Source organism: Diadema antillarum, unplaced genomic scaffold, assembly GCF_040938485.1.
Source record: "Diadema antillarum isolate AM-2024a unplaced genomic scaffold, OU_Dant_1.0 seq00000689_RagTag, whole genome shotgun sequence".
Lineage (NCBI taxonomy): Eukaryota > Metazoa > Echinodermata > Echinoidea > Diadematoida > Diadematidae > Diadema > Diadema antillarum.
Window position 1 is genome coordinate 584444 of NW_027271594.1, and position 23819 is coordinate 608262.

The following is a 23819-nucleotide window of genomic DNA, read 5'->3' on the forward strand; positions in this document are numbered from 1 at the left end:
CATTGCATGCGACGGAGATGGATTGATACATTTTCTGCATAAGCAGAAATCTGCATTCTCGAAAAAAAACCAGCACATCGTATGTATAGGTGTTGTAGTATGTTTGGGCCCTGTGTTATGAAGATTAAAATTGATTATATAGTTGATTTCAACTGTAAGTATGTGGCAGCCTGTGTGGTAAGGAAATTTAAAATCGATTTCATCTTTTGATAAAACGGGGCCCTGATTTATTGGAATGATATGTGCAAGCAATTGCATGTAAGTTGTCAGTCATATTGATCAAACGATGATGTTTTAATGAGAGTGTTGAGTCATTTAGGGCAACATGATTTGTCATTATTATTATAATTTCTTGTTTGTCATCAATTGTATGCTTTAGAAAGTTTCCAATTGTTATATCTGTGATAAAATTCTTGATTTTGTGAAAGTATTTTTCCTCTCCTGGCACCCTCTCCCTCCATAGAAGGAGTACATGATCCCTCGTGTTTCATTTCACTTGCGTGATGATAACTGGTACTCATATTTTGTTTAATACAGGCATATACACTTAGCCAGATATCAGGCAGTCATTGTAATCAGACTTTCTCTTTCATTGAATAATCTTGCAATTGCTTTTCCGTTCTTTGCTTAAAACAAATATTCCTTTGATCATATGACTTTCAGGTCCACTACGACTTTGGTCTGCGCAACATTCTCTCTGTGCTGCGTACCCTGGGAGCCTTCAAGAGAGCTAACCCACAGGACAGCGAGAACATGATCGTCATGAGAGTTCTGAGGGACATGAACCTCTCCAAGCTGGTATGTGGACTTCATTCATAAACCCATTAGCTTTGGGAAATTGGTGGGTCTGTGTAATGTCTACAAAGATTTTATAATCTTTGTGGGGAATGTATTGCATACATGTGACAATGTTGCTTAGGCTTGTCCTGTTATGTTACAAAAAAAAAGGTTTATTGTTCATATATGTGTGTTTGTCATGTCCATTGTATCTCTTTGTATTGTAGTGCGTGTTGTTGTAAAGCCAGCAGAAGCAAAGCTCCATTGTTATTTTGGACCAGTAAATAAACCTGAATTTGAGCTGGCCTCTGTTTGCTGCCCTCTACAGGTGGACGAGGATGAACCATTGTTCTTGTCTCTCATCGACGATCTGTTCCCTGGCATGACACTAGACAAGGCTGGTTATCCCGACATCGAGGCAGCCATTGAGAAACAGGTAAGACAGACACTAGTCTATACAGTGTAGTATCTTTATTTGGTTGTACATGTAGATAAAGAAAAAAATATCCTGAGTGTAATCTTGATATTATTACTAAATCTGATTGAAGCAATGTGGACACCGCTCTAATAACAAGAAAGTTGAAGGCATCAATTTTTACCAACATAGTTTCTTTGCCAACAAAGTTTTGCCACTCAAATTAATAAATTGTTATTTCACAGTTTAGAAAGAGAATAACCAGTCATTATTCTCAACATTTTGCGGCTGCAGATTTGAGTGAATCTGGCCTTCCAGAAGCTTTTATGTTATCCTGTGACTTCTGCTCCTTAGCACCATATGAATTACATGGAAAGAGTGATGTAATAAAATCTTTTCATTGAATTTCTGTCAAATTGTTGATCACTGAAATTTTCCACAAACTTTTACAAATTGAAGGGTGAGATGGAGAGTGTGAATAATTGTCACTCAATCCTGTTTCTCTCAAATTCTGTAGATCCGTGAAGCAGGCCTGGTCCACCATCCCCCCTGGACGCTGAAGTTGATTCAGCTGTACGAGACACAACGCGTCCGCCACGGCATGATGACCCTTGGACCCAGCGGTGCAGGTCAGTGTACCGGTCAGAGGCTGTAGTGGATGACTGAAAGTCGTAAACCAAGAATGAGATTCATAATTCTGAGAGAACATTATGCAATAACAGAGTAGATTTCAGTGCAAGCTAAATTGATGGTATGCCTCACTTATTCCATTTACTTCCGTTCTCCCTCTAATAAAAGTTTGGGCTGACATGACTTTGCCAATACTGCTGTTCTCTGTGTTATTACCAGGGCCAATGTGTTACCTTTGCCCTGTTGTATTAACGATATGCAGACCAATATCCTATAAGGCTTCTTATTACACATTTCAAAAGAAAACACAAAGAAAAAAATATACTTCCAAATTCCTTACTATTTTGCAGACTGCTTGTACTCACCTCCAGTCATTTCCTTAAAAACACACACACACACAAACAAAATAACAAAAACAAACAAGTAATTCTCTACATGCTGCAGTTATCATCACAATTCATTGACCTCTGCCCCCTCCCATCCAGGCAAGACAAAGTGTATCAACGTTCTGATGAAGGCCATGGGTGACTGTGGCGCCCCCCACAGGGAGATGAGGATGAACCCCAAGGCCATCACCGCCCCCCAGATGTTCGGCCGGCTGGACGTCGCCACCAACGACTGGACAGACGGTATCTTTTCCACCCTCTGGAGGAAGACGCTCAAAGCCAAGAAGGTCAGTGACACAAATCGTTCACTTTAAATATCTTTATTTCAGCATTTGCTTTTATTGGAGTTGATCACTGAGTTGGCACTAATCTCTGTAGGAAGTATCTGGATATCTCCTTAGTCCAGTCATGCCGTATAAACAATGGAAGCCGCCGCGCCGCCATCTTACTAGGCACACTCCATGCAGACTTGCTCGCGTTTTCAAGCAGAGACTGTTACCAAGATGATGTGATGTCATGAGCTCTATATACAAGTGTATGGACGATGTGCGTGGCAAGATGGTGGCATGCCGGCTTCAAAGCGATTAGCCTATGAGAATTCTAGATACAAACCTGTACTTCCTATAGAGGTCAGTGGTTAGGGGTATTGTCTCCCATTGCTGCTTCCCTCCTCACTTACTTCATATCTTATCTAGATCATTACATCAGAGACTTCAAGAAATGGGGCTCAGGCAATACCTGTTTGTGTATGCTCCATTGTTTTGTTGATTAATTGAACACAAATCAGCTCCATATGCTGTTAAGATTTATATTCTTTCTCAAGATAATTAAACATAATGAGAATACATGGAAAAATTCCTTTTAAAAGTGTTCAATCTTTACACGATAAGATAACAGAGAACTACATTCGACTCTTGGATTGCCCTCTAATTGTTCCAGGGTGAGCACATCTGGATTGTGCTGGACGGTCCGGTGGACGCCATCTGGATCGAGAACCTGAACAGCGTGCTGGACGACAACAAGACGCTGACCCTGGCCAACGGCGACCGCATCCCCATGTCGCCCAACTGCAAGGTGGTCTTCGAGCCCCACAACATCGACAACGCCTCCCCGGCCACCGTTTCCAGGAACGGCATGGTCTACATGAGCTCCTCCATCATGGACTGGAATCCCATTCTCCAAGTAAGATTTACTTGCCATGGGATATATCGTATGTTTATGTTTTGGGTTTGTTTGTTTTCTGTTTGTTTGTTTGATATTTGAGCAAGATTTTATCAGGCTTGACAATGGCGCATTTCTTCTAGGAACGAAGTGTAGTCATGATGTCTGTTCATTCAAGATATTAATTTGAAACTATTGTACTGGTGGAGTAGCTTTACCTTTTTCACAGGGAAGATTAATCAGTTCTGCACTTTGATGTAGACTTATGACACGTTTACACAGAGCACGGTACGGGCAACGGGCCCGGTTTTTGCTATGATACTCCAAAACGAACCATGTCTGGTTCTGTTAAAAAAAGAATCAGTTATTCAGTACAAAATCACCCCAAATTTTAATTTATGTCAAAATCAAGAGCAACAAAATCAATAATCGAAGATTTATTTTGTAACAAAATTATTAGCGGGGAAGTGATATTGTAACAGAACCAGACATGGTTCCTTTTGGCGCACCATAGCAAAAACCCCGTTCTGTGACCCGTGCCAGATTTGGAGTAAACGCAGCTTAAGTTGCATTGATACATCTATAGATATCCTCATTGATTTGTTGGCACAGGCAGAGAAATAAACTTAACAAAGATGGAGATGGGTAAAAATACAAGTAGTTTTCGGGATTAAAGTACATCAAACTAAAGCACATAGCATTCCATGTTATACCACACCAATGTGCAGATTTGAATTGACCTTACTTACATGCACCTCCATGTGCTTTATCACAGGCAGGCATGAATTCCTGTCTTGTCTACTCACCTTGTTTGTATTTGCATTATGTCTCCCTCTAGGGTTGGCTGTACACCAGGCCGGCCACCCAGCAGGAAGTGCTGATGTCGCTGTTTGAGGATACCTTCAAGGATCTCTACACTTACATCGTCCAGAACTTGGTGCCCAAGATGGATGTAAGATTTGTCTTCATCATTTTTATGCTATTCCAACAAAAGCTATGGCAGCATAGTGTCATGTTCACAAATTATCTACAAATGTATCTTGCATTTTGTAGTTAAAGTTTTAGTACAGCTCCCTGAAGCTTCTCCTACAGCCTGTGTGATGTCCTTTAATCATATAGCGTGGTCTTTGAATTACTTGTCACTGTAAGCTGATGTAGATTATTATTCATCCAGTCGAATTGTAATATCCAAAATTCTTATAAATCGCAAAACTGATTTAGAAGAATTTTGGAAATTGTCACTGTAAGGTTACCAGAGGGACATGTAAGTATTGTAGCACTATGTGATCCTGACTTGTTCTTCTTATCTCAAGGAGTTCATTGTCTCTAATCATTTACCTATCTCTGAACTGTCAGTATGTACAAATTGTACATGTACATGTATGTATGTATGTATGTCAGTATGTATGTATGTCAGTACATGTATGTTGTCAAATACCTAAATTTGTCCTGTCCATTTCACCTCCTCACTCTCTGGTTGCATAACTGCTGACTTATGACCTTTGACCTCATCTTCTGACCTCTGACCTTACTCACAGATCCTGGAGTGCATGTACGTGCGTCAGGCCATCGACATCCTGTCGGGCCTGATCCCAGGGGAGGATGCCAACCCCTCCAGGGAGCATCTGGAGCGTCTCTACATCTTTGGCCTCATGTGGTCCCTGGGAGCCCTGCTGGAGCTGGACGACAGGAAGAAGGTCAGAGTTCACTGCAAACAAGAGAGAGCAAACAACCAACAATAATGACAACAACAACAACAACAACAACAACAACAACAACAACAACAACAACAACAACAACAACAACAACAACAACAACAACAAGCACAAGAAGCACCACAACAACCACCACAACCACCACAACAACCACAACGACAACCACAACAACCACAACAACAACCAACAACCAACAACCAACAACAAACAACAACAACAACAAGCACAAGAAGCACCACAACAACCACCACAACCACCACAACCACCACAACCACCACAACAACCAACAACAACAACCAACAACAACAACCAACAACAACAACAACAACAACATCCAATAAGTGTTAGAGATTGTCTCACTGAAAAATGTAGGCAATATCCATGTTATTTACACATGCATATTGAATATCATTTTCAAATATTTTTGGCATTGTTAGACACCAAATATGTTTCAGTGTCAAGTTCCCTAATCAGGGATAAGCATCTTGTTCATCTTATGAATTTATCCTTTTGTTGTACGTTCGGGGGGGGGGGGGGGGGCTGTGGTTGCCCAGTACAAGAGGATAAGTGGGTTTAGAGCACCTAAGATTACATTTAAAAAATGGCATTTACAAAGGCTCACAAAGAGACAGGCATGGAATGACAGAATATGTCTCTAGTTTAGTGAGAAGTCTTAGAACTTTTATGTGAGAGAATGTTCAAATGGTATGGGATGTCTGAAATAGTTTCATTCAGTGGATTAACCACTGTTGTCTTATCAATGAGAACAGCATGTTGGACTCTTGTGAACAGTCATCTTTAACAGGCTTTACGGATAAAGTGCATGTAGCTTACATGCCAAATATTTTGCATAGCAATCTAAATGTCATGCTTTGAATAAAAAAATGAAATTAAAAAGTCATGCAGAGGTTGAGTGCCATGCTTAAAAACTGAAACAAAAGGAGGAAGATATATTGCAATAATCTTGGTTTGTTGGTGTGTAGTGCCTTCAGCAGTAGTCATGGCTGATGAAAAATGCTGATGAACATTTGATAAGGCAGCTTATCTTGTCTTAAAAATGTATTCATCTTTTTTCCAGATATTACTACTTACATTTTACTGTGAAATTGTCCTATCGCTTGCTGCCCTGGGGGGAAAAAAATCCTCACTGCATTGAATTTTGATGGTCATGATTTTATGTTATTGATGCTGTCGTTTTATGGTCAATCTACAGATGGAGGAATGGCTGGTGGAGAGAGGTGGCCTGTTGCTACCCAAAACCCAGCCTGGACAGACCATCTTTGAGTTTGTCGTCACGGACGACGGTCAGTGGCAGCACTGGTCGGATAGGGTAAGGAACGTTTGCCTCTGGGAGGATCCGCTGCTCACTGATCCCTTCTGTGATTACTTTGGAAGATAGGGTGATGGACAGATGAGAGAGAGGGATGGATTGATGAATGGGGGAATGGATGAATGATGTATGTATGGATTGACATGATATATGGATAGATGGATGATTAGGATGTGTTGGAGGGATGGATGGATGCATGGATGGATAAAGGTATGGATGGATGAATGAATGAATGATAGATGGATGCATAGATGATGGATGGATGGATGGATGGATGATGGATGGATGGATAGATGATGGAGGATGGATGGATGATGAATTGACGATGGATGATGGATAGATGGATGAATGAATGTATGAAAGGATGGATGGCTGGTGAATGTACTATGCATGTGAACTGTGCCATTTCCACTTGGATGTGTAACATGTAACTGTATTTGTGATGTCTTGTTTGGCTGAATAAGTAATCATAATAAAGATAATGATATGTAAATCTCAACTTTTTTGTAGGATGCTGTTTGAGAAACAAACTGCATTGAAAGGGTTTGATGTACTGTTTCATTAAATCAGCGCAGGTACAATAATGTATGCAAACCCGTTATGGACAGTTAAATGTCAGAAAGCTAACCAGATAACACGTTCATCTATTCACTCTTCTCATTGGAGGGAAAGAGGAATCCAATAATGCAGGCATCGTGCTTAAAGGGACTGTACAGTACTGGTTGAGGTAGGGATTCATGTTTTGAACATTCCTAAGTGAGATAATGAAAAACCTCTTATGAAATATGAAAGAGCATGTAATTTTAAGAAGGATTCAACGTTTATTTGATGAAAATTGGTTTTCAAATGGCTGAGATATCCAAAAAAGTGCTAATAATAAAAGGCGACATCATGCCCCAACTTTATTAGGATCTCTTTGTTTCACCTTGTTTTTGGATATCTCAGCCATTTCAAAACAGATTTTCATCGAATAAACTTTTGATACCCCTTAGAACTGTATTCCCCCTTTACATCTCATAGAGTGGTTTCTGAATATCTCGCAAAATGTTAAAAGCTAAATCTACACCTCGACCAGAACTGTACACACCCTTTAAAATGTGTGGAAATATACCGTGACTATCGCACGTATCTCATGACACATGTTGCTAGTGATTTTACTGGAAATCATTGTGTCTCCTCTGATCCCTAGGTGCCTGAGTATGTGTATCCAAAGGACTCTACCCCAGAATACGCCACCATCCTGGTTCCCAACGTGGACAACGTCTGCACTGACTTCTTGATCCACACCATCGCCAAGCAGGAGAAGGCCGTTCTTCTCATTGGTGAGAAAAAGACTATGGTGTCCTCCTTGTTCTAGCTGCACCTCTCTTGTTACCTGTCTCTCTTCCTTTTGTTTTTTCCTTTGTCCACTCTACTTACTCCTTTCCCTTCCCCTTACCGTAAATGCCCTCCCATTCATTCATATCTATTCAAACAGGTTCATCAAATCCTGACTTCGATGACACCTTCTACACTGTCCACTGACCTCTTATTGATGAGATGTTTTCTCAGATTTCCAAGTATTTGCTAATCTGTTTTCAAGTATTTATGTAGCACTGGCAGTTGTAGCATTGACAACCATTTGAAATGAAATCATACTTGTCATGTTGTCTGTATTATAGTAACTTAAACAGGTCAGCTTTTGCATTAGTTTATGACATATTGGTTGGGAAAACAGGAATTACGACTTTGTCAGTGCATAAGAAGAATTGATAGAATGTGGAAATCAAAATTGGTCATGGTATATCTGATATAAGTAACTTAAAGATCAGTCAGTTGAAGCTATATCGAAGCACGTCATATTTGGAATGAAGACTTATGATCTGGCCAGTGAATTTGAAGAAATATGTAGAGTGCTGTTGTATTTCTGCTTGAAAGTCATACAACATGTGATAAGTGAAGTCACAGTCAACACTGTGTAATCATTATATAACCACATTTGACCACGACAGGTGAGCAAGGAACAGCCAAGACTGTGGTCATCAAGGGCTACTGCAACAAGTATGATGCTGAACACCACCTCTTCAAGAGCTTGAACTTCTCATCCGCCACCACGCCAAACATGTTCCAGGTATGCTGTTGAAACATTTACTCGTGCCTCTGTCATAGGTGCAGAGATTTTACAGAAGTTCTTTGTACCTGAGCGTGAGAACTCTTGTCGTAGATATGGTGTGCAGTAATTTCTTTAATTTCTTGTTTTTAAGTTCCAGATGTCCTTTCAGGATAAGTTTTTATGTAGGCATAGTACCTATTCAGAACTCTTAGGTAAGGATAAAAATAAGCAACTCTGTCGTTATGATTGGCAAATCAGCAGGTTTTTTTAAGAATGAGATGAAGTGTGGTCTATCTTCAGTCCAGCAGGAATGTAGTGTCAGTACAGAGTATGTCCATCCTTTTTTTTTTTTATTCTTGACACAAATTTATTTATGATTCAAAATTTAATATGTGGGATTGATACTATATGATTGCTTTTTGTGTGTATTCTTCTAATGCATTTCTACATTTGATGAGGGATTGATTACAGTGTTACTGTGAGAAATAGTGTATCATTTTTTTTTAAGGTCAGTTGACAGGAGGTACATTATTTCTACAATGCTTCTCTATCTACTCTTACCCCCCCCCCCCACTCCCCGTCTCTGCAGCGTACCATTGAGAGTTACGTGGACAAGCGAGTGGGTACCACCTATGGCCCCCCAGCTGGCAAGAGCATGTCGGTCTTCATTGACGACGTCAACATGCCAATCATCAATGAGTGGGGAGATCAGGTGAGATTGTTGTTTGTCTCGCAAGTACATGACTCCTCCAGCATTCCTCCCCACTGCAAGCATTTCTCTTCAGTTATCAATCATATATTTAGCAAAAGACAAGACAGGACAAGTGAGTTTTGGTTGGTAATTTGCTGTCAAGTGTCACTGTATCAAGCTAATGGAGTAGGCAAGCGAGATTAGCACATGCAACAGTGTTACATTACAATAAATTGGGACCGTTGACCACAACAAATTTACTGCAAGGATAATCAGCTTAACAAGAGAATTTTTAAAAAAATGTATTAGATACTTACAGACAGAAATCTCCCCCCCCCCCCCCCCCCCCCGACACAGTGGAAGCTACACTTCTGATGTTGCTGATTCAGCATGAAATGTTAATGACCCCCCCCAAAAAAAAAAAAAAAAAAAATGGGCAAAGAAAAGAATGTCAGAAAGTCAACTCTTTCATAACGTCATCTACTGAACAGGAATATTACATGATCTTCATGACCAAAAGGACATGTACATTGTACATGAATGTGTTGTCTTTACTATCTGTAACCTATGAAGGAAGGGGATTTTGAGTGACAGCTTGTCACACTCCTTGATTTTTTTCATTCAAACAGATCACCAACGAGATTGTGCGTCAGCTGATGGCAACGAGGGGCTTCTACAGCTTGGAGAAGCCCGGCGAGTTCACCAACATCGTGGACATCCAGTTCCTGGCAGCCATGATCCAGCCGGGAGGCGGCCGCAACGACATCCCTCAGCGTCTCAAGCGCCAGTTCAACATCTTCAACTGCACCCTGCCCTCCAACGCCTCCATCGACAAAATCTTCCGCACCATTGGCACGGGACACTATTGCAAGGTACACTTTAGCCTGAGTCTGGGAAGAAATGACTACCAGGAAGCTGTGTTTGCTTCGCAAATATCACTTGCTTTGACGTTCTGTCATGATATTGTAGCTTGGTGTTAATCTCTTAATACTCTTTTCATTGTACTGGGTGATTCAAGTAGAGTAAGAAAATTAGGACCTGCCATAGGGCACAACTAGAAGAATTCAATCGTGGCTACAAAAGTAATTCCGAAATCTAAATAACAAAGGAGTGGCAAAAAGACGGGGGTTCATGAGAAAGTTGGGCTTATAGTTTAAAATCAAAACCAAGATAAAGACAAAGGAAAAGGAATGATAATGAAATACAGTGCCAAGCTCATCACATATGAAATTGAATGGCCCGTCTTCAGTTATGGTAGAAAACTCGGCAAAACACAACGAGCCACTTTTGGGGGAAAGCAAGATCTCGAAGATCATATCAAATATGTCAGTGCTTGAGGTGAAGTAGCGCTGATAGTCATTAGAAAGAAGAAGAAGAAAAAAAAAAGTAATGACACAGATATAGTTAACCAAAATTCGAAAACTATTTCATGTCAGCCAACAATTATGACCCGTCAAGTGCATCTGCACTCTGTCAACCACACCCATGCCATCGTGATCATCTCCCATCCTGTCCCCCCTCTCCCCACCAGGAGCGAGAGTTCAGTGAGGAGGTGTGCCAGCTGGCCGACAGCCTCGTCTCTTGCACCCGCAAGCTCTGGCAGCGCACCAAGATCAAGATGCTGCCCACACCGGCCAAGTTCCACTACATCTTCAACCTCCGCGATCTCAGCAGGATTTGGGAGGTAAGATCATGAGGGTTTTTTTTTTTTGATGGTGTTATCGTTTTTGGTATTGCTATAGTGATGATGATAATGGTGATATTATATGATGATGGTGATGATGATGATGGTAATGATGATGAAGATGATGCTGATGATGTTGATAATGATTACGATGATGGTGATGATGATTATAATCATCATTGTAATATTCATTATTGTTTATCGTTATTAAAAGTGTTTGTAGCGGTAAATTGCAGTAGTAGTGATATTTGTGTCAGATCTCCTATGGGCTGTGTTTCACTTTTTTGTTTGGCAGAGGTTTTCAGAGCCTTAGCAAAATACTAGCACATTATGTCAGCAGGCCTTTGGGCATGCGCATGAGCTAAATATGGGCATGTAGTGAATACTGACTTGTAGCTATACCATCCCCTTAAATCTTGTCCAGAAGTTCTGTCTATCTCGAGAATGTATGCATCGTCAGTATGTTGCGAGAATTTTGGAAGCCTTGTTGAGTGAGGTCATCTTATCTTACCGCTTTCTATACCATCCTTCCCCCCACATCTCAGGGTATGCTGAACAGCTCGGCGGAGGTCATCTCCAGCCCATCCGTGCTCCTGGGGCTGTGGAAGCACGAGTGCACGCGCGTCGTCGCTGACCGCTTCATCAACCAGGAGGACAAGGACTGGTTTGAGAAGACCATCAAGCTGGTGAGTCGATGTGACCCTTAGCGGTGCAGCCAAGACAATCTCTGATGTTTACTTCTATGCCATCTATGGATGGAATTCACCATCTCTGTGCCAGGGACTTTAGACAGTGTGTATAATGCTATGGGGTTTTCTGTGCCAATCAACAATCGATGCACACATAAGGATTAATGTAGAGTGAATGCTACCTCTCATGGTCGTGATCACATCATCTGATCTCCGTCATTCTCTGACTTTCAATTTAGTAAACTTTATTGTTTATCTGTTTCATACAATACCTACTTTCCTGTTTTTGATATTTTCTATTTTGTTTGTTTCCTGTAAGCTGTTTGATATTTTCTATTTTGTTTGTTTTCCTTATGCTGTTTACAACTGTTGCCAGCTGTTTTTATGATGTTCATGCTGAAAAACAGTCCAATACTATTTCAGATGCAACAAATATGCTAGACTTTGGTTTCAAGTTCCACATGTATTGGAGCATAGTGGTCAAATTGAAAATTTCTGTTTAGTACTGGTATTGTCACGTAGTGGATTTCTCGTGCAAAATGAATGGTTGCTGCATTAACCCATTCCACACTGAATTCTGAAATCCTCATAGAGTTATAACACAGACCACCAGGTTCCCATATGGCATGGGTTATAGAAAATGATAATCGTAGTTATCAGGATTACTCTATTTCATCATCAACTCAGCAAACAGTTTCATATTTTGTTACATGAGGAAAAACTGTTTAGTTTCTTATAGCAGCTGCATTGAAGTTTCTATCATTTGCTATGTCACATATGATATGATATGATATTCATCTCTACTTGTTGCTCTGTGTGTTTGCCATCCAACAGACGATTGAAGAGGACCTGGGTACTTCCTTTGCCGAGCAGGTACCCAAGGAGCCGTTCTTTGTGGACTTCCTCAGGGATGCACCAGAGATTACAGGTCTGTGAGAAAAGCATTTCACACAATCTCGAGTGATATATCTCTAATACTCTGAATTCAGGCAAATATCACATTCTTTCCCAAGACTATCAACTGATTTCATTGGTGTGTGCAGTAAGATAGATTTACCACTAATGTGAATGCATGAAAAAGCTTCGCAGGGAATATCAAATATATTCACGGACAATTTCAGTTCACTGCCAAAGACCCATTTCAGTCCTATTCATCATTTATCATGTAAGTTAGGAATTATCTGATTTACGTAAAGGAAAACTAAAGGCTAAAGGCTCATACATGTATTTATGTAGGTGGTTTAAATCAAAAGCATGGTTTGAATTTAGTACATGGACAAAACATAAGCATGAAATAGGCATACACATACCTTTTATACGTATCAATGCACAGTTGCCTTTGGATGTCTGTTGGCGTATACAATCTGTCACGCACATTTACGCAGAAGAAATTTGCGTAAACCAAGGACTGAATTTAAACCTTCGTGAATACCAGCCATTGACATTGTACTATGGAAACTGTGGAGGCATATGTGACAGACAAGGTAGTCAAGCAGAAACTCTTGAAGCTGTTCTTCCCATAATGTGAGACTAGTCTTGAAATCCAGTTGTTTTAACTGGTCAACATTACAGTAGAGGTTCTTTTTGTCTTGTTAGCTCATTGTTTATTTTGTGCAACCTGAAGTGGTTCAGAGATGACTATGCCCAGTTGGAGCATATTGAGGGAGGCAACTGAGGTTCCATAGAATTGTTTTTAGGTGAGAAAAAACAAGTTTTCTCAAAATTTTGTGCTGGGCATCACTGATTTGAGCCGGTATGAGGCGAGATGGTCACAACGGGACTGATGTGAAAGGAACATTGAAGAAACTAGTCCTAATATCAAGCTGTTCAATAATGGTCAACCTTGCAGGAGAGGAGCCAGAAGACGCGGACCTTGACGCTCCCAAGATCTATGAGCCAGTCACTACGCTGGAGGCCCTGGCGGACCGCCTGACCATGTTCCAGGAGATGTACAATGAGTCCATCCGTGGTTCCAAGATGGACCTTGTATTCTTCAAGGTGAGTTTAGGGGGCTGGATGCTTGATATTTCCTGGAGTAGGGGGAAAGTATGCACCACTTCTCTCCAAAAATATTCTAACAAAACCAACAAAATCAGATCCCAATGAACTTTGTGAGGATGATGAAAGTGTTTATCAGTAAGAAGCACATGTAGATTACAATTCGGAACAATTCAATTTAATGCAGTTCAATTTATTATTCATTTCCATCCAGCTGAGTGAAACATAATACAAAGCGTACATATGACACAAATTATACTGTTTTTCACATCAGTTTGTAAGAAATACGTAATGCAGTGTGGATCACGAAGTATACAACAAAATATATGTGCAATTAAGTAGAATACCCAAGAACAGCAATGCATACATTTCAAGTTTGACAGAAAAGTAAGTACAACAGTGGAAAATAGTGGTCGAAAGAAAAGCAGGGCTTGTAAAACGTGGATCACTCAAAACGTAATATGTGTAGTAACGGCAATATTACTATCCAAAATCTATCCATGGACAGCTAAAATATAGCTGTTAAATGTAATGTAGGTAACAAGGACATCATCATGAACAGTTACTATTTTAAAGTACAAGGAAATACGGAGCAGAGAAGGAGCAAGAGATGTGCAAAGTGCATTCCATCTGCGCATCACCCAGACAGCGTTCATTTATCTCCCTTGTTTGTTTTATTTATTAATGTTGCTCGACAGGATGCCATGGTCCACTTGCTGAAGATCTCCCGCGTCATCCGGACCAACCGGGGCAACGCCCTCCTGGTGGGAGTGGGTGGCTCCGGCAAGCAGAGCTTGACCCGTCTAGCCTCCTTCATCGCCGGCTACAAGAGCTTCCAGATCACCCTCAGCAGGTAAAGGGAAAGAGGGATGGCAGGGTGATTGCTGGAGAAGTACACTGTGATACATGTACCAAAAGAATTTTCCCCTATTGAAATCACCTGTCATGTATCGACATTTGCTAGTTTCTTCTCCAGTACAAGTTGGCATTTGAGGATTTTCTTACCTGAAATTGTTTTCATGAAATCGTCTTTGTCGTAGATTAGCGTTTTAGATTGCAAAATTTGATAGTTTAGAATATTCAAATCTTTTGTAAGATAGAGCACAGCACATTTTGTCCAGATTGAGATGATATCTTGGGTTTTTTACTACCAAAGATTATTTCCCCTCTTTTTTCAAGACAGTTATGTTAGGCTTCCCAGCTTCCCACTTCTATACATAGGGCAGAAACCAATAGAACCACATTCAATTTGTCTTTAAATTGATTATAATCAGATAGGTGAACTAAAACTTTTACTTTATCAGGCTGAGCATAGAAGTTTGTCACAGTGCACATCACAATGCGACTCCTTGTGAATTCACTTCTTATTTGCTGACGATACATATTGTACATGTATTTGTGAAGAAACGCCCTACGCCTGGAACTTTTGTGCACAACCTTTAACTTTCCTCCACTTGTTTCCCTCTTCCCTTCCCCTATCCACTTCCCTCCTGTTTCCTCTCCACTCCCTCCAAAAGGTCCTACAATGTGACCAACCTGATGGATGACCTCAAGTACCTGTACCGCACTGCCGGTCAGCACGGCCAGGGCATCACCTTCATCTTCACCGACAACGAGATCAAGGATGAAGCCTTCCTGGAGTACATGAACAACGTCATTGCCTCCGGAGAGGTTAGAGATATCTCTCTCATACTCACCTTCCCCCTAGATGGCAAGATGTCACCTGTTTTGTAGGGATGTTAGAGTGTAACCCCCCCCCCCCCCCCCCCAATTCCTCCCTTCTCATCTCCCAGGCCCATATGTGTATTACATTATAAAGCAAAATATTATTAGTTGGACTTCAGAAATCCAGCTTTAGGAACCCCCACCCCACCCCTTCCCACTCCCCTCCTTATCCCTCCCTCATTATGTATAATACATTATAAATCTCAACTATTTTGAAATATTCCCTAAAAAATTATTAATAGACTTCAAAGATGATTTCAATCTACAACGTATTGAGTGTGAGTGAATATGAGATCATGTGATGTGATATCACCTATTTCATGGCTATTACAATTCAATCCCCCCCCCCTCATTAAAATGTAACATTACAATCTTGATCAGTTCAGTTTGTCCTATGAGATCAAGAATCCAAGACTCCAATCTTGCTCAATGTGCAGCACTTTTTTCCTCCAGAGATTATAAATACAAAATCATAAATCTGAACCTGATCTGTTAGCGCCCAAAAGAGTGTGAATGCAAGACTGCAGAGTTCAACCATTTCCCATCCATTTCACATGATGACAGAAATAAAATATTATCTGTCATGTACAATCATTATTAATGTATTGCTTAATATTTCATATCACCCATGGCATTCCTCCACTCTTACTAACTGAAATATTGTTTTGTTAGTCAATCAGTCCCTTCTGTAGAGTGTCATGAACGTCAGAAAAAGTTGGAATAAGTTTCGCAGTGAATACATGTACGTTCGCCTCCTCCCTCAGGTCTCCAACCTGTTTGCCCGTGACGAGATTGACGAAATCACCGGCGAGCTGATCGCCGTCATGAAGAAGGAGTATCCGCGGCGACCGCCGACCAACGAGAACCTCTACGACTACTTCCTGACTCGCGTCCGCAACAACCTCCATGTGGTTCTCTGCTTCTCGCCTGTGAGTTGTTTGTTAAATGTCTTGGCACTGCAGAATATTTTGACTCATTGAGAAAACATAGTGCTGTACACGTTGATATTTTTGTGTACAGATATTTTTGTAAGTGACAGCTGAGCAGACAAGTTGCTAAAATAATCACTGTAAACATGTTATGGCGCAGTTGTAGCAAGTGTTTGCGCATTAAGCAAACATTCGTGCATTCAGAGATGCCTATTGGCTAGCTAACCATGCATCCACTAAATCAATTTTGCATCCAGTAATTACTATATGCATGGCTGGAAGTACTGGATACATGGTTTGCGTCTATGGCAGTCCCAAAATAAATGCATCCAATAAATTTGCCACCAGGTTTCATGGGCAAAAAGTGGGTTTCTGGCCAAAAAAAAAAATTGTCTCCCATGCAATCAAACAGATGATGGACATGTCTTTTCTCACATCATTAGGAATAGTGTGCATGCGGTAACTGTGGAATGTGATTTAACATTCTGTAGTTACCTTATACACACAATTCCTGCTGATGCATTCAGACCTGTACATCATTTGTATATTGTCCCATGGATTGGTATGGACACATCAGTTATGTTCTGACTTCTTCCCCCCGCCGTTGATGTGGACAGGTTGGTGAGAAGTTCCGCAACCGCTCGCTGAAGTTCCCCGGTCTCTTCTCAGGCTGCACCATGGACTGGTTCAGCCGCTGGCCGAAGGACGCCCTCATCGCGGTGGCGCACCACTTCCTGTCCACGTTCCCCATCGTCTGCACCGAGACAGTCAAGAAAAGTGTGGTCAACACCATGGGTGTGTTCCAGGTCAGTCTGGACTCTGCGTTCATTCATTCTTGGAAAAAGGATGCCCAAAGGCCAAGATGATGAATACATTAAACAGGATTAGCAGTTTATGATGTCATCTCACTTAAAGATCCCACCCCCTCCCCATTAAAAAGAGAAAAAAGACTATGTTTTTGCGAACTTCCATGCATACATCTGTATGTTGATGATTAGGTACATGGGAGTTTAAGTACACAATTTCCCTCGATTATTTTGCATCATGCAAGGGTTTTTGTTTGTTTGTTTGTTTGTTTGCTTGTTTTTATGCCTCCGCTACGAAGTGGCCGGAGGCATTATGTTTTCGGGTCGTCCGTCCGTCCGTCCGTCCGTCCGTCCCGTTTTGTTTTTGTCGATATCTCAAGAACCGTGTGGTGGTTTTACATCAAACTTGGTATGAGGGTATATCCTTGGAGGATAATACTTTGTGTGGATTTTAGGGTCACAGGGTCAAAGGTCAAAGGTCACAGGTTATTTTGTGGGAAAAAAATGAAATTTCATGTTTTTCTCCATATCTTGCAAATGGTTCAAGGTATCTTCATGGAACTTAGTATATATGCTTGTACCGATGGGCAGTGATTATCTAGGGAAGTTGGGGGTCATGGGTCAAAGGTCAGGGGGGTCAAAGGTCAAGATCAGCTCCTCAAAATATCACTACTTTCCTTAAAATGCAATATGCCTGAAGTTTTTTTTTTTTTTTTAACTTGATGTATGGCATGTATTACCCAATATATATTTTTGGGGAAGTTTCTTGCCAAAAGGTCAAAGGTCAAAAGGTAAAGGTCAAGTGAAAGTGCTAAATTGCACTTTTTCCTCCATATCTCGAAAGTAACTCAAGGTATCATCATGAAACTTACATATTTATGCATGTTCAACCTAACAGTGATTCTCTTTGGAACTGTGAGGTCAAAGGTCAAAGGCCAGGTTTAGATAATGCTATTTTCGCATTCAATACTGAAATTATACTTTTTCTCAATACCTTGAAAATTACTCAATGCATAAACTTATAAAAGGGTCAAAAGTCAAGTAAAAATCATCAGTTCCCCAAATACCTGCACTCTGACATTTTAATCATTCATCCAATTGAACCTAGTTCTAGGAAAGTGAACATTCAGCTTATTTGTGTCAAACCTGTCATTTTAATATTTTGCCAATTGTGTGAAACTGTCATCACACATTGTCAAGACATTGTACTATAGACCTATTAGGAGAACCATGCATTATGGCGGAGGCATATCAGTAGCCGTAGCGATATATCTAGTTTAATTGATAGCATTTGATAGTAAGATCACTGATACGATGAACTGGGTGTAAAGCTGTCACAGTCTAGCTATCTTACTTACTGAGGTGAACCTGCTTGATTGTCTTGTACCCGAGGTAGAACTATTAGCAATCAAAGGACAAATTAGATAGATGTATGTAAAGGTAGACACTTCAGAACTTGCCATACGCATATATGCAGGTTAGGTTATGAGCAGACTGTTACAATTCATGGCACCAAAAATGCACCCCAGCACAGAATGTTAATGTCTATGCCTCACCACCCCCACCCCCTAACCAGTCGATCTGAACAAAATCACCAATCACCAAAATGTACAGGATCTGGTGGCCGAGACGTGCGTGGAATACTTCCAGCGATACCGTCGCCAGACCCATGTGACGCCCAAGTCCTACCTGTCTTTCATCGACGGCTACAAGAAGATCTACATGGAAAAGAAGGAAGCCATTGGCATTCTTGCTGAAAGGATGCACACAGGTATAACCTTTGAAAGTCAGCATATAGCCATTTTCAATCTCGGTGAAAAAAATGCTTACATGTAACCTTTTGTGTGCCAGGGATTTTGGACGGTGTGAACCAAAGATAGTAGAGATAACAAGATACGAAGGCGCGCGATAAAAATGGACACAAAATGGCTACCCTACATGACGATACAAAAGAGAGCTAAGTACAAACTCAGTACACCTAGAAACATCATTCATTTCCAAAGGTCATGGTATTTTTATTATCTTTAAAAAGTTTAAAAATTATAGTCGTAGCTTTTTATTGATTAAGGAGATTATTTTGAAGAACGAGATTTTAAAATAATAAGGATTATTTCGTGGAGGTAAAAATTTGGCAACAACGTGATCTAAAAATAGAGTTCAGGCTACACTCCCCTAAAGACGCTTGACAAACAACAACTTCAAAGACAGCGTGTCTCAGGCAAAGACGAACATCACCCGAGACGCATTATATTTGAAGTTAGGTACTGTGGTCTCAGGTGATGTGCGTAATATGTTTGAGGACCGCGCGCTGTCCATTTGTTTTGTACAGGATTAGCGTGCACTTTCGTGTCTTATTAAGCGTCTTTGGTGTGAACTAAGGAGGTATTAGCTTGCTTTAGATCTGGGACATGAACTCTAAGAAGCCACTATGAGGCAAATATTGGTGTTCTGCACATGCACGAGACAGCTGTTTCCATTGTCCAACATGGGAGACTGTGTCGTCTTAGCATTCATGTCGCAGATCTCAAGCTCGTAATTTTGTCCAACCCAGGTGGAGGCACATCACACATCTAAAGCTTGTTATGATAGATGGAGTGGCAAGGGTTAGACAGACAGACAGACAGACAGACAGAGACATACAAAGGGACAGACTTACTTACTTGCAGAACAGTGTGCATTCATGATCTTGTTTTGCCCACGAGACAAAAATTCCAGCATTGTCATGCTCCTTGTGCTGAAGATGTGGGTTTTGATTCCTTTTTCTTTTCAAAGTTTGACAAATATTCAGTTGGTAAAGAGTGATACCCCCAAAACTTTCCATCTTCCTTCGCCTCCAATCTAGGTCTGGCCAAGCTGGTGGAAGCCACCGCCTCGGTCAACGAACTGAGCAAGGAGCTGGCGGTCAAGGAGAAGGAGCTGGCCGTGGCATCCAAGAAGGCCGACACCGTGCTGGCAGAAGTGACAGTCAGTGCCCAGGCTGCCGAGAAGGTCAAGGCTCAAGTCCAAAAGGTCAAGGACAAGGCTCAGGCCATTGTGGACGAAATCAATGTGAGTACCTGGCATCATCTCTTGTTAAGATACTATTGTAAGTGAAGTTGAAAAATCCGCTTGCTTGTTTTTCCCCATTGATTTCAATGGTGACTAAAACAGAGTTCCCTAGTAAAATTTTTTGTGCAGAGTTTTGACTAATGTGAACTTGACCTGTAGACAGGTTGTAAACTGCCCACATTTACCTCAAGATCAATAGAATTCTAGAGATTTTAGATGAAAATTTGATGGTCTGTCATCATGTGGGTGTAATGTAAGATGGGTGCATTGAAGGGTAAAGTGATAACCCATGATATGTGGTACATTTCTATAATTTCCTTGTGATGATATTAATCCAAGGGTTGCAATTTTAGTAAGTGTTTAAAGGACAAGTCCACCTTCATATACATAAGGATTGAGAGAATGCAGCAATATTAATAGAACACATCAGTGAAAGTTTGAGGAAAATTGGACAATCCGTTCAAAAGTTATTGATATTTTAAGTAACTGCGCAGTCACTGCTGGAAGAGAAGACTACTACAGTGTATGATGTCACATGCGTACAACTATATAAAGAAAATAAAAAGAGAATTTCACAAAACTTTACTTTTTGAATAAGGTGCACGTTTCTTCGACTTGCTACAGACGTATGTTAAGGGTAATATTATTCCCCCTGCCTTCTGAAAGAGAGAAGTCGAGAGTTCTTTTGTTACGCGAGAAAAATGGAAATATGTTGAATTTTCTTCATTCTTTCTTTATATCGTACTCATGTGACATCACAAGCTATAGTAGTCTTTTCATCCAGCCGTGACTGAGCAGAAACTTCAAAAATTCATAACTTTTTAACGGATTGTCCGATTTTGCTCAAACTCTCACTGATGTGTTCTACTAATATTGCTGCATTCACTCAACCCACATGTCTATGAAGGTGAACTTGTCCTTTAATTGTCATATCTGTGTGCAGGTTAGTTATTTCTGTTTAAATTTTGCTAATGCTACATATGAAGTGTTGCATAATACAGTAGTCTTTGCATCTAGACATGGAGACAAATTCAAAGAATGCTATGATTGTTATGGCAATGATGCATGAATTTACTGTTATATCTTGTCTGTCAAGTTGATTGGCATCTACAGTATGTTGAAAAATCTCATTGTACTTTCCCAACAAACAGGTGGACAAGTCTGCAGCAGAGGTCAAGCTGGACGCGGCCAAGCCCGCCCTCGCTGAGGCCGAAGCGGCGCTGAATACCATCAAGCCCGCCCACATCTCCACAGTGCGTAAGCTGGCCAAGCCGCCCCACCTCATCATGCGTATCATGGACTGTGTGCTGCTGCTCTTCCAGCGCCGCGTGGAGACCATGCAATTGGACCCAGAGCGCCCCTGCCCCAAGCCTTCGTGGGGCGAGGCCCTTCGACTCATGGGCAGCAACACTTTCCTGCCGGTATGGAGCTCTTACTTTGCACCTCCTCCTCCTCCTCCTCCTCCTCCTCTTCCTCCTCCTCTTCCTCTTCCTCCTTTTCCTCTTCCTCCTTTTCCTCCTCCTCTTCCTCCTCTTCCCCCTCATCCTTGTCCTCCTCCTTGTCCTCCTCCTTCTCCTCCTCCTCCTTCTTTCTAGACCCTTCTGTTCTTGACCCTTCTGTTCTTGTCCATGGTTATCCCATGCTGTGTGTCATGTTACCACATCCTGAGCTGGGAACTGGGAGGTTGCGCACTCTGTCCAACGTCTTAAGAGTCAGTGCCTTTCTGCAACAGTCACTATGAAATTGTCATAATAGCAGAAACAATGCCAATGGCTTTAACCCTTTCTGTGCCACGGACTACAGACAGAGTGTACGAACACCGTAGGGTTTTTCTGTTCCAATCAGCACTCTGATACTGTTGCAGCAACTGCAATTATTCTAACAAACAGTACTGGTGATTGCAAAGCATCTGAATAAAAAAGTCCTGTAGTTCATGGTTGTCCGTCGACAGCATCACAGAATGGTAATATTGATTGTAATAAAGATGAACTCTTTGGTTCCTTGACAATGTTCGTTTGACAATACCTTCTTGCGTTGTTATATTTTCAATCGTTCAATCGTGAAATATCTCCTCACCGGATCATTTCCATGTGTACCTCAGCATGTCACTAATATGTTGTTTCCATGGCAACTGCAGGGGTTGATGAACTTCCCCAAGGATAGCATCAACGGTGAGACCGTGGAGCTCCTACAGCCCTACCTGACCATGGAGGACTACAACCTGGAGACCGCCAAGAGGGTGTGTGGAGACGTGGCAGGCCTCTGCTCCTGGACCGAGGCCATGGCCTTCTTCTTTGGTATCAACAAGGAAGTTCTCCCCTTGAAGGTATATACACTGTCGGCTGTGTATGTATGCATGTGTGTGTGTGTGTGTGTGTGTGTATATATATATATATATATATATATATATACCTAGTTGGCACCTTAGGGAGACATATTGGGGGGAAGTGTCTTCATTAGGGAGACAACTGGTCATTAAGGAGACAATTTTCGTGTCTCCATTGCGTAAATTGCCATTGAACATGTATTTTAAAATTTGCATATAAAACAAATGGAAATGTCTTCCAAATGACCCATCTCGGAGTATATATATATATGTATGTATATATATATATATGTATATATATATATATATATATATATATATATATATATATATATATATATATGGAAAGAAAAAGGAACAGAATGCTGAACAGCTATTTGTCTTCTAAATATACATCAACTAGATAGTTCTTTGATTGTATATTCATGTCTTTATCATTTGAGTATTAAGATGATTTAAGTAGATTTGTCTTGTTTTCCACTACTTTCTAGAATTTTATCTTCCGCTTTATTTTGACTAAAACTTGTACTGTTCTGTTTTTCGAAATTATTCAGATCAATTTGAATGTGATGTGGAATTTCACTGTAAATAGCAGTCTGATGACTGTTTATATATAGTCCTGTTTTCTTTCTTGTAACATCTGAACGAGCTTACATATACACAAAAGTACATGTAAGGTAAGCTAACCATGGAAGGATGATATTTCCATGTGCTCGTGTCTCATGATAATGACTCACACAAACATTAAAACAAAATGAAGTTTAACTGGAGTGTTGCTGATAATGTCATCTTTGCATATGTGTGTGTGTGTGTGCCCGTCTATCCCATCACAGGCCAACCTGATTGTGCAGGAGGCCCGTCTGACCAAGGCCAACGGAGCTCTGGCCGAAGCCCAGGCCCAGCTGGACGAGAAGCAGAGGGAGCTGGACATTGTCCAGGCCAAGTTTGATGCGGCCATGAGCGAGAAGCAGGTCAGTTCAGGCTCTCCCCGCCCCCCTTTTGTTTGGACATCTGTTGATAAGTGTCAAATACTATTGATATATGATAAACTATGGATAGACAAAAAAATGACAGTGGCAATCTAATTCAGTCAGGTTTTGAAACCGCATAGAGGGGGTAGTTTCAGGGCCTCCTGTACATTGCAGCTGCCTCAAAGAGGCTCAGCTGCAGCATTTAAGCACTCCGGATTTTGAAAAGCATTTATGGTACTCATAAACATGTGTCGTTCATAGGAGGGGGACCCGGTGACCATGAGAACGGGGCCAGTCATGACCTGCTTGGGAAAAAAATCTTAGCAGACAGCCAGAGCAGTATAAATAGGCAAGCGGTTGGCTTTCCAAAAGAGTTTTCAAAACAGTTTGAAGAGGCTCCAAATTTTGGCTGGAGTGTAAATGGGGTAAAACTTCATGGAATTCCA

General features: G+C 41.0%; 1 protein-coding gene across 1 annotated transcript in view; it reads left to right on the forward strand.

Annotated features, from left to right (window-relative positions):
- Positions 1-23819, forward strand: part of LOC139737328 (dynein axonemal heavy chain 5-like) — a 92057-nt gene that overhangs the window by 51547 nt on the left and 16691 nt on the right. Inside the window, 25 exon segments of the mRNA XM_071648001.1 lie at positions 664-798; positions 1106-1213; positions 1710-1821; positions 2308-2495; positions 3148-3390; positions 4208-4321; positions 4908-5066; positions 6298-6414; positions 7604-7736; positions 8406-8524; positions 9096-9218; positions 9827-10069; positions 10729-10881; positions 11427-11567; positions 12405-12498; positions 13420-13568; positions 14267-14421; positions 15086-15239; positions 16058-16222; positions 16840-17028; positions 18643-18799; positions 19871-20076; positions 21228-21497; positions 22214-22402; positions 23236-23373. Coding sequence (XP_071504102.1) covers positions 664-798; positions 1106-1213; positions 1710-1821; positions 2308-2495; positions 3148-3390; positions 4208-4321; positions 4908-5066; positions 6298-6414; positions 7604-7736; positions 8406-8524; positions 9096-9218; positions 9827-10069; positions 10729-10881; positions 11427-11567; positions 12405-12498; positions 13420-13568; positions 14267-14421; positions 15086-15239; positions 16058-16222; positions 16840-17028; positions 18643-18799; positions 19871-20076; positions 21228-21497; positions 22214-22402; positions 23236-23373 — 3954 coding nt within the window.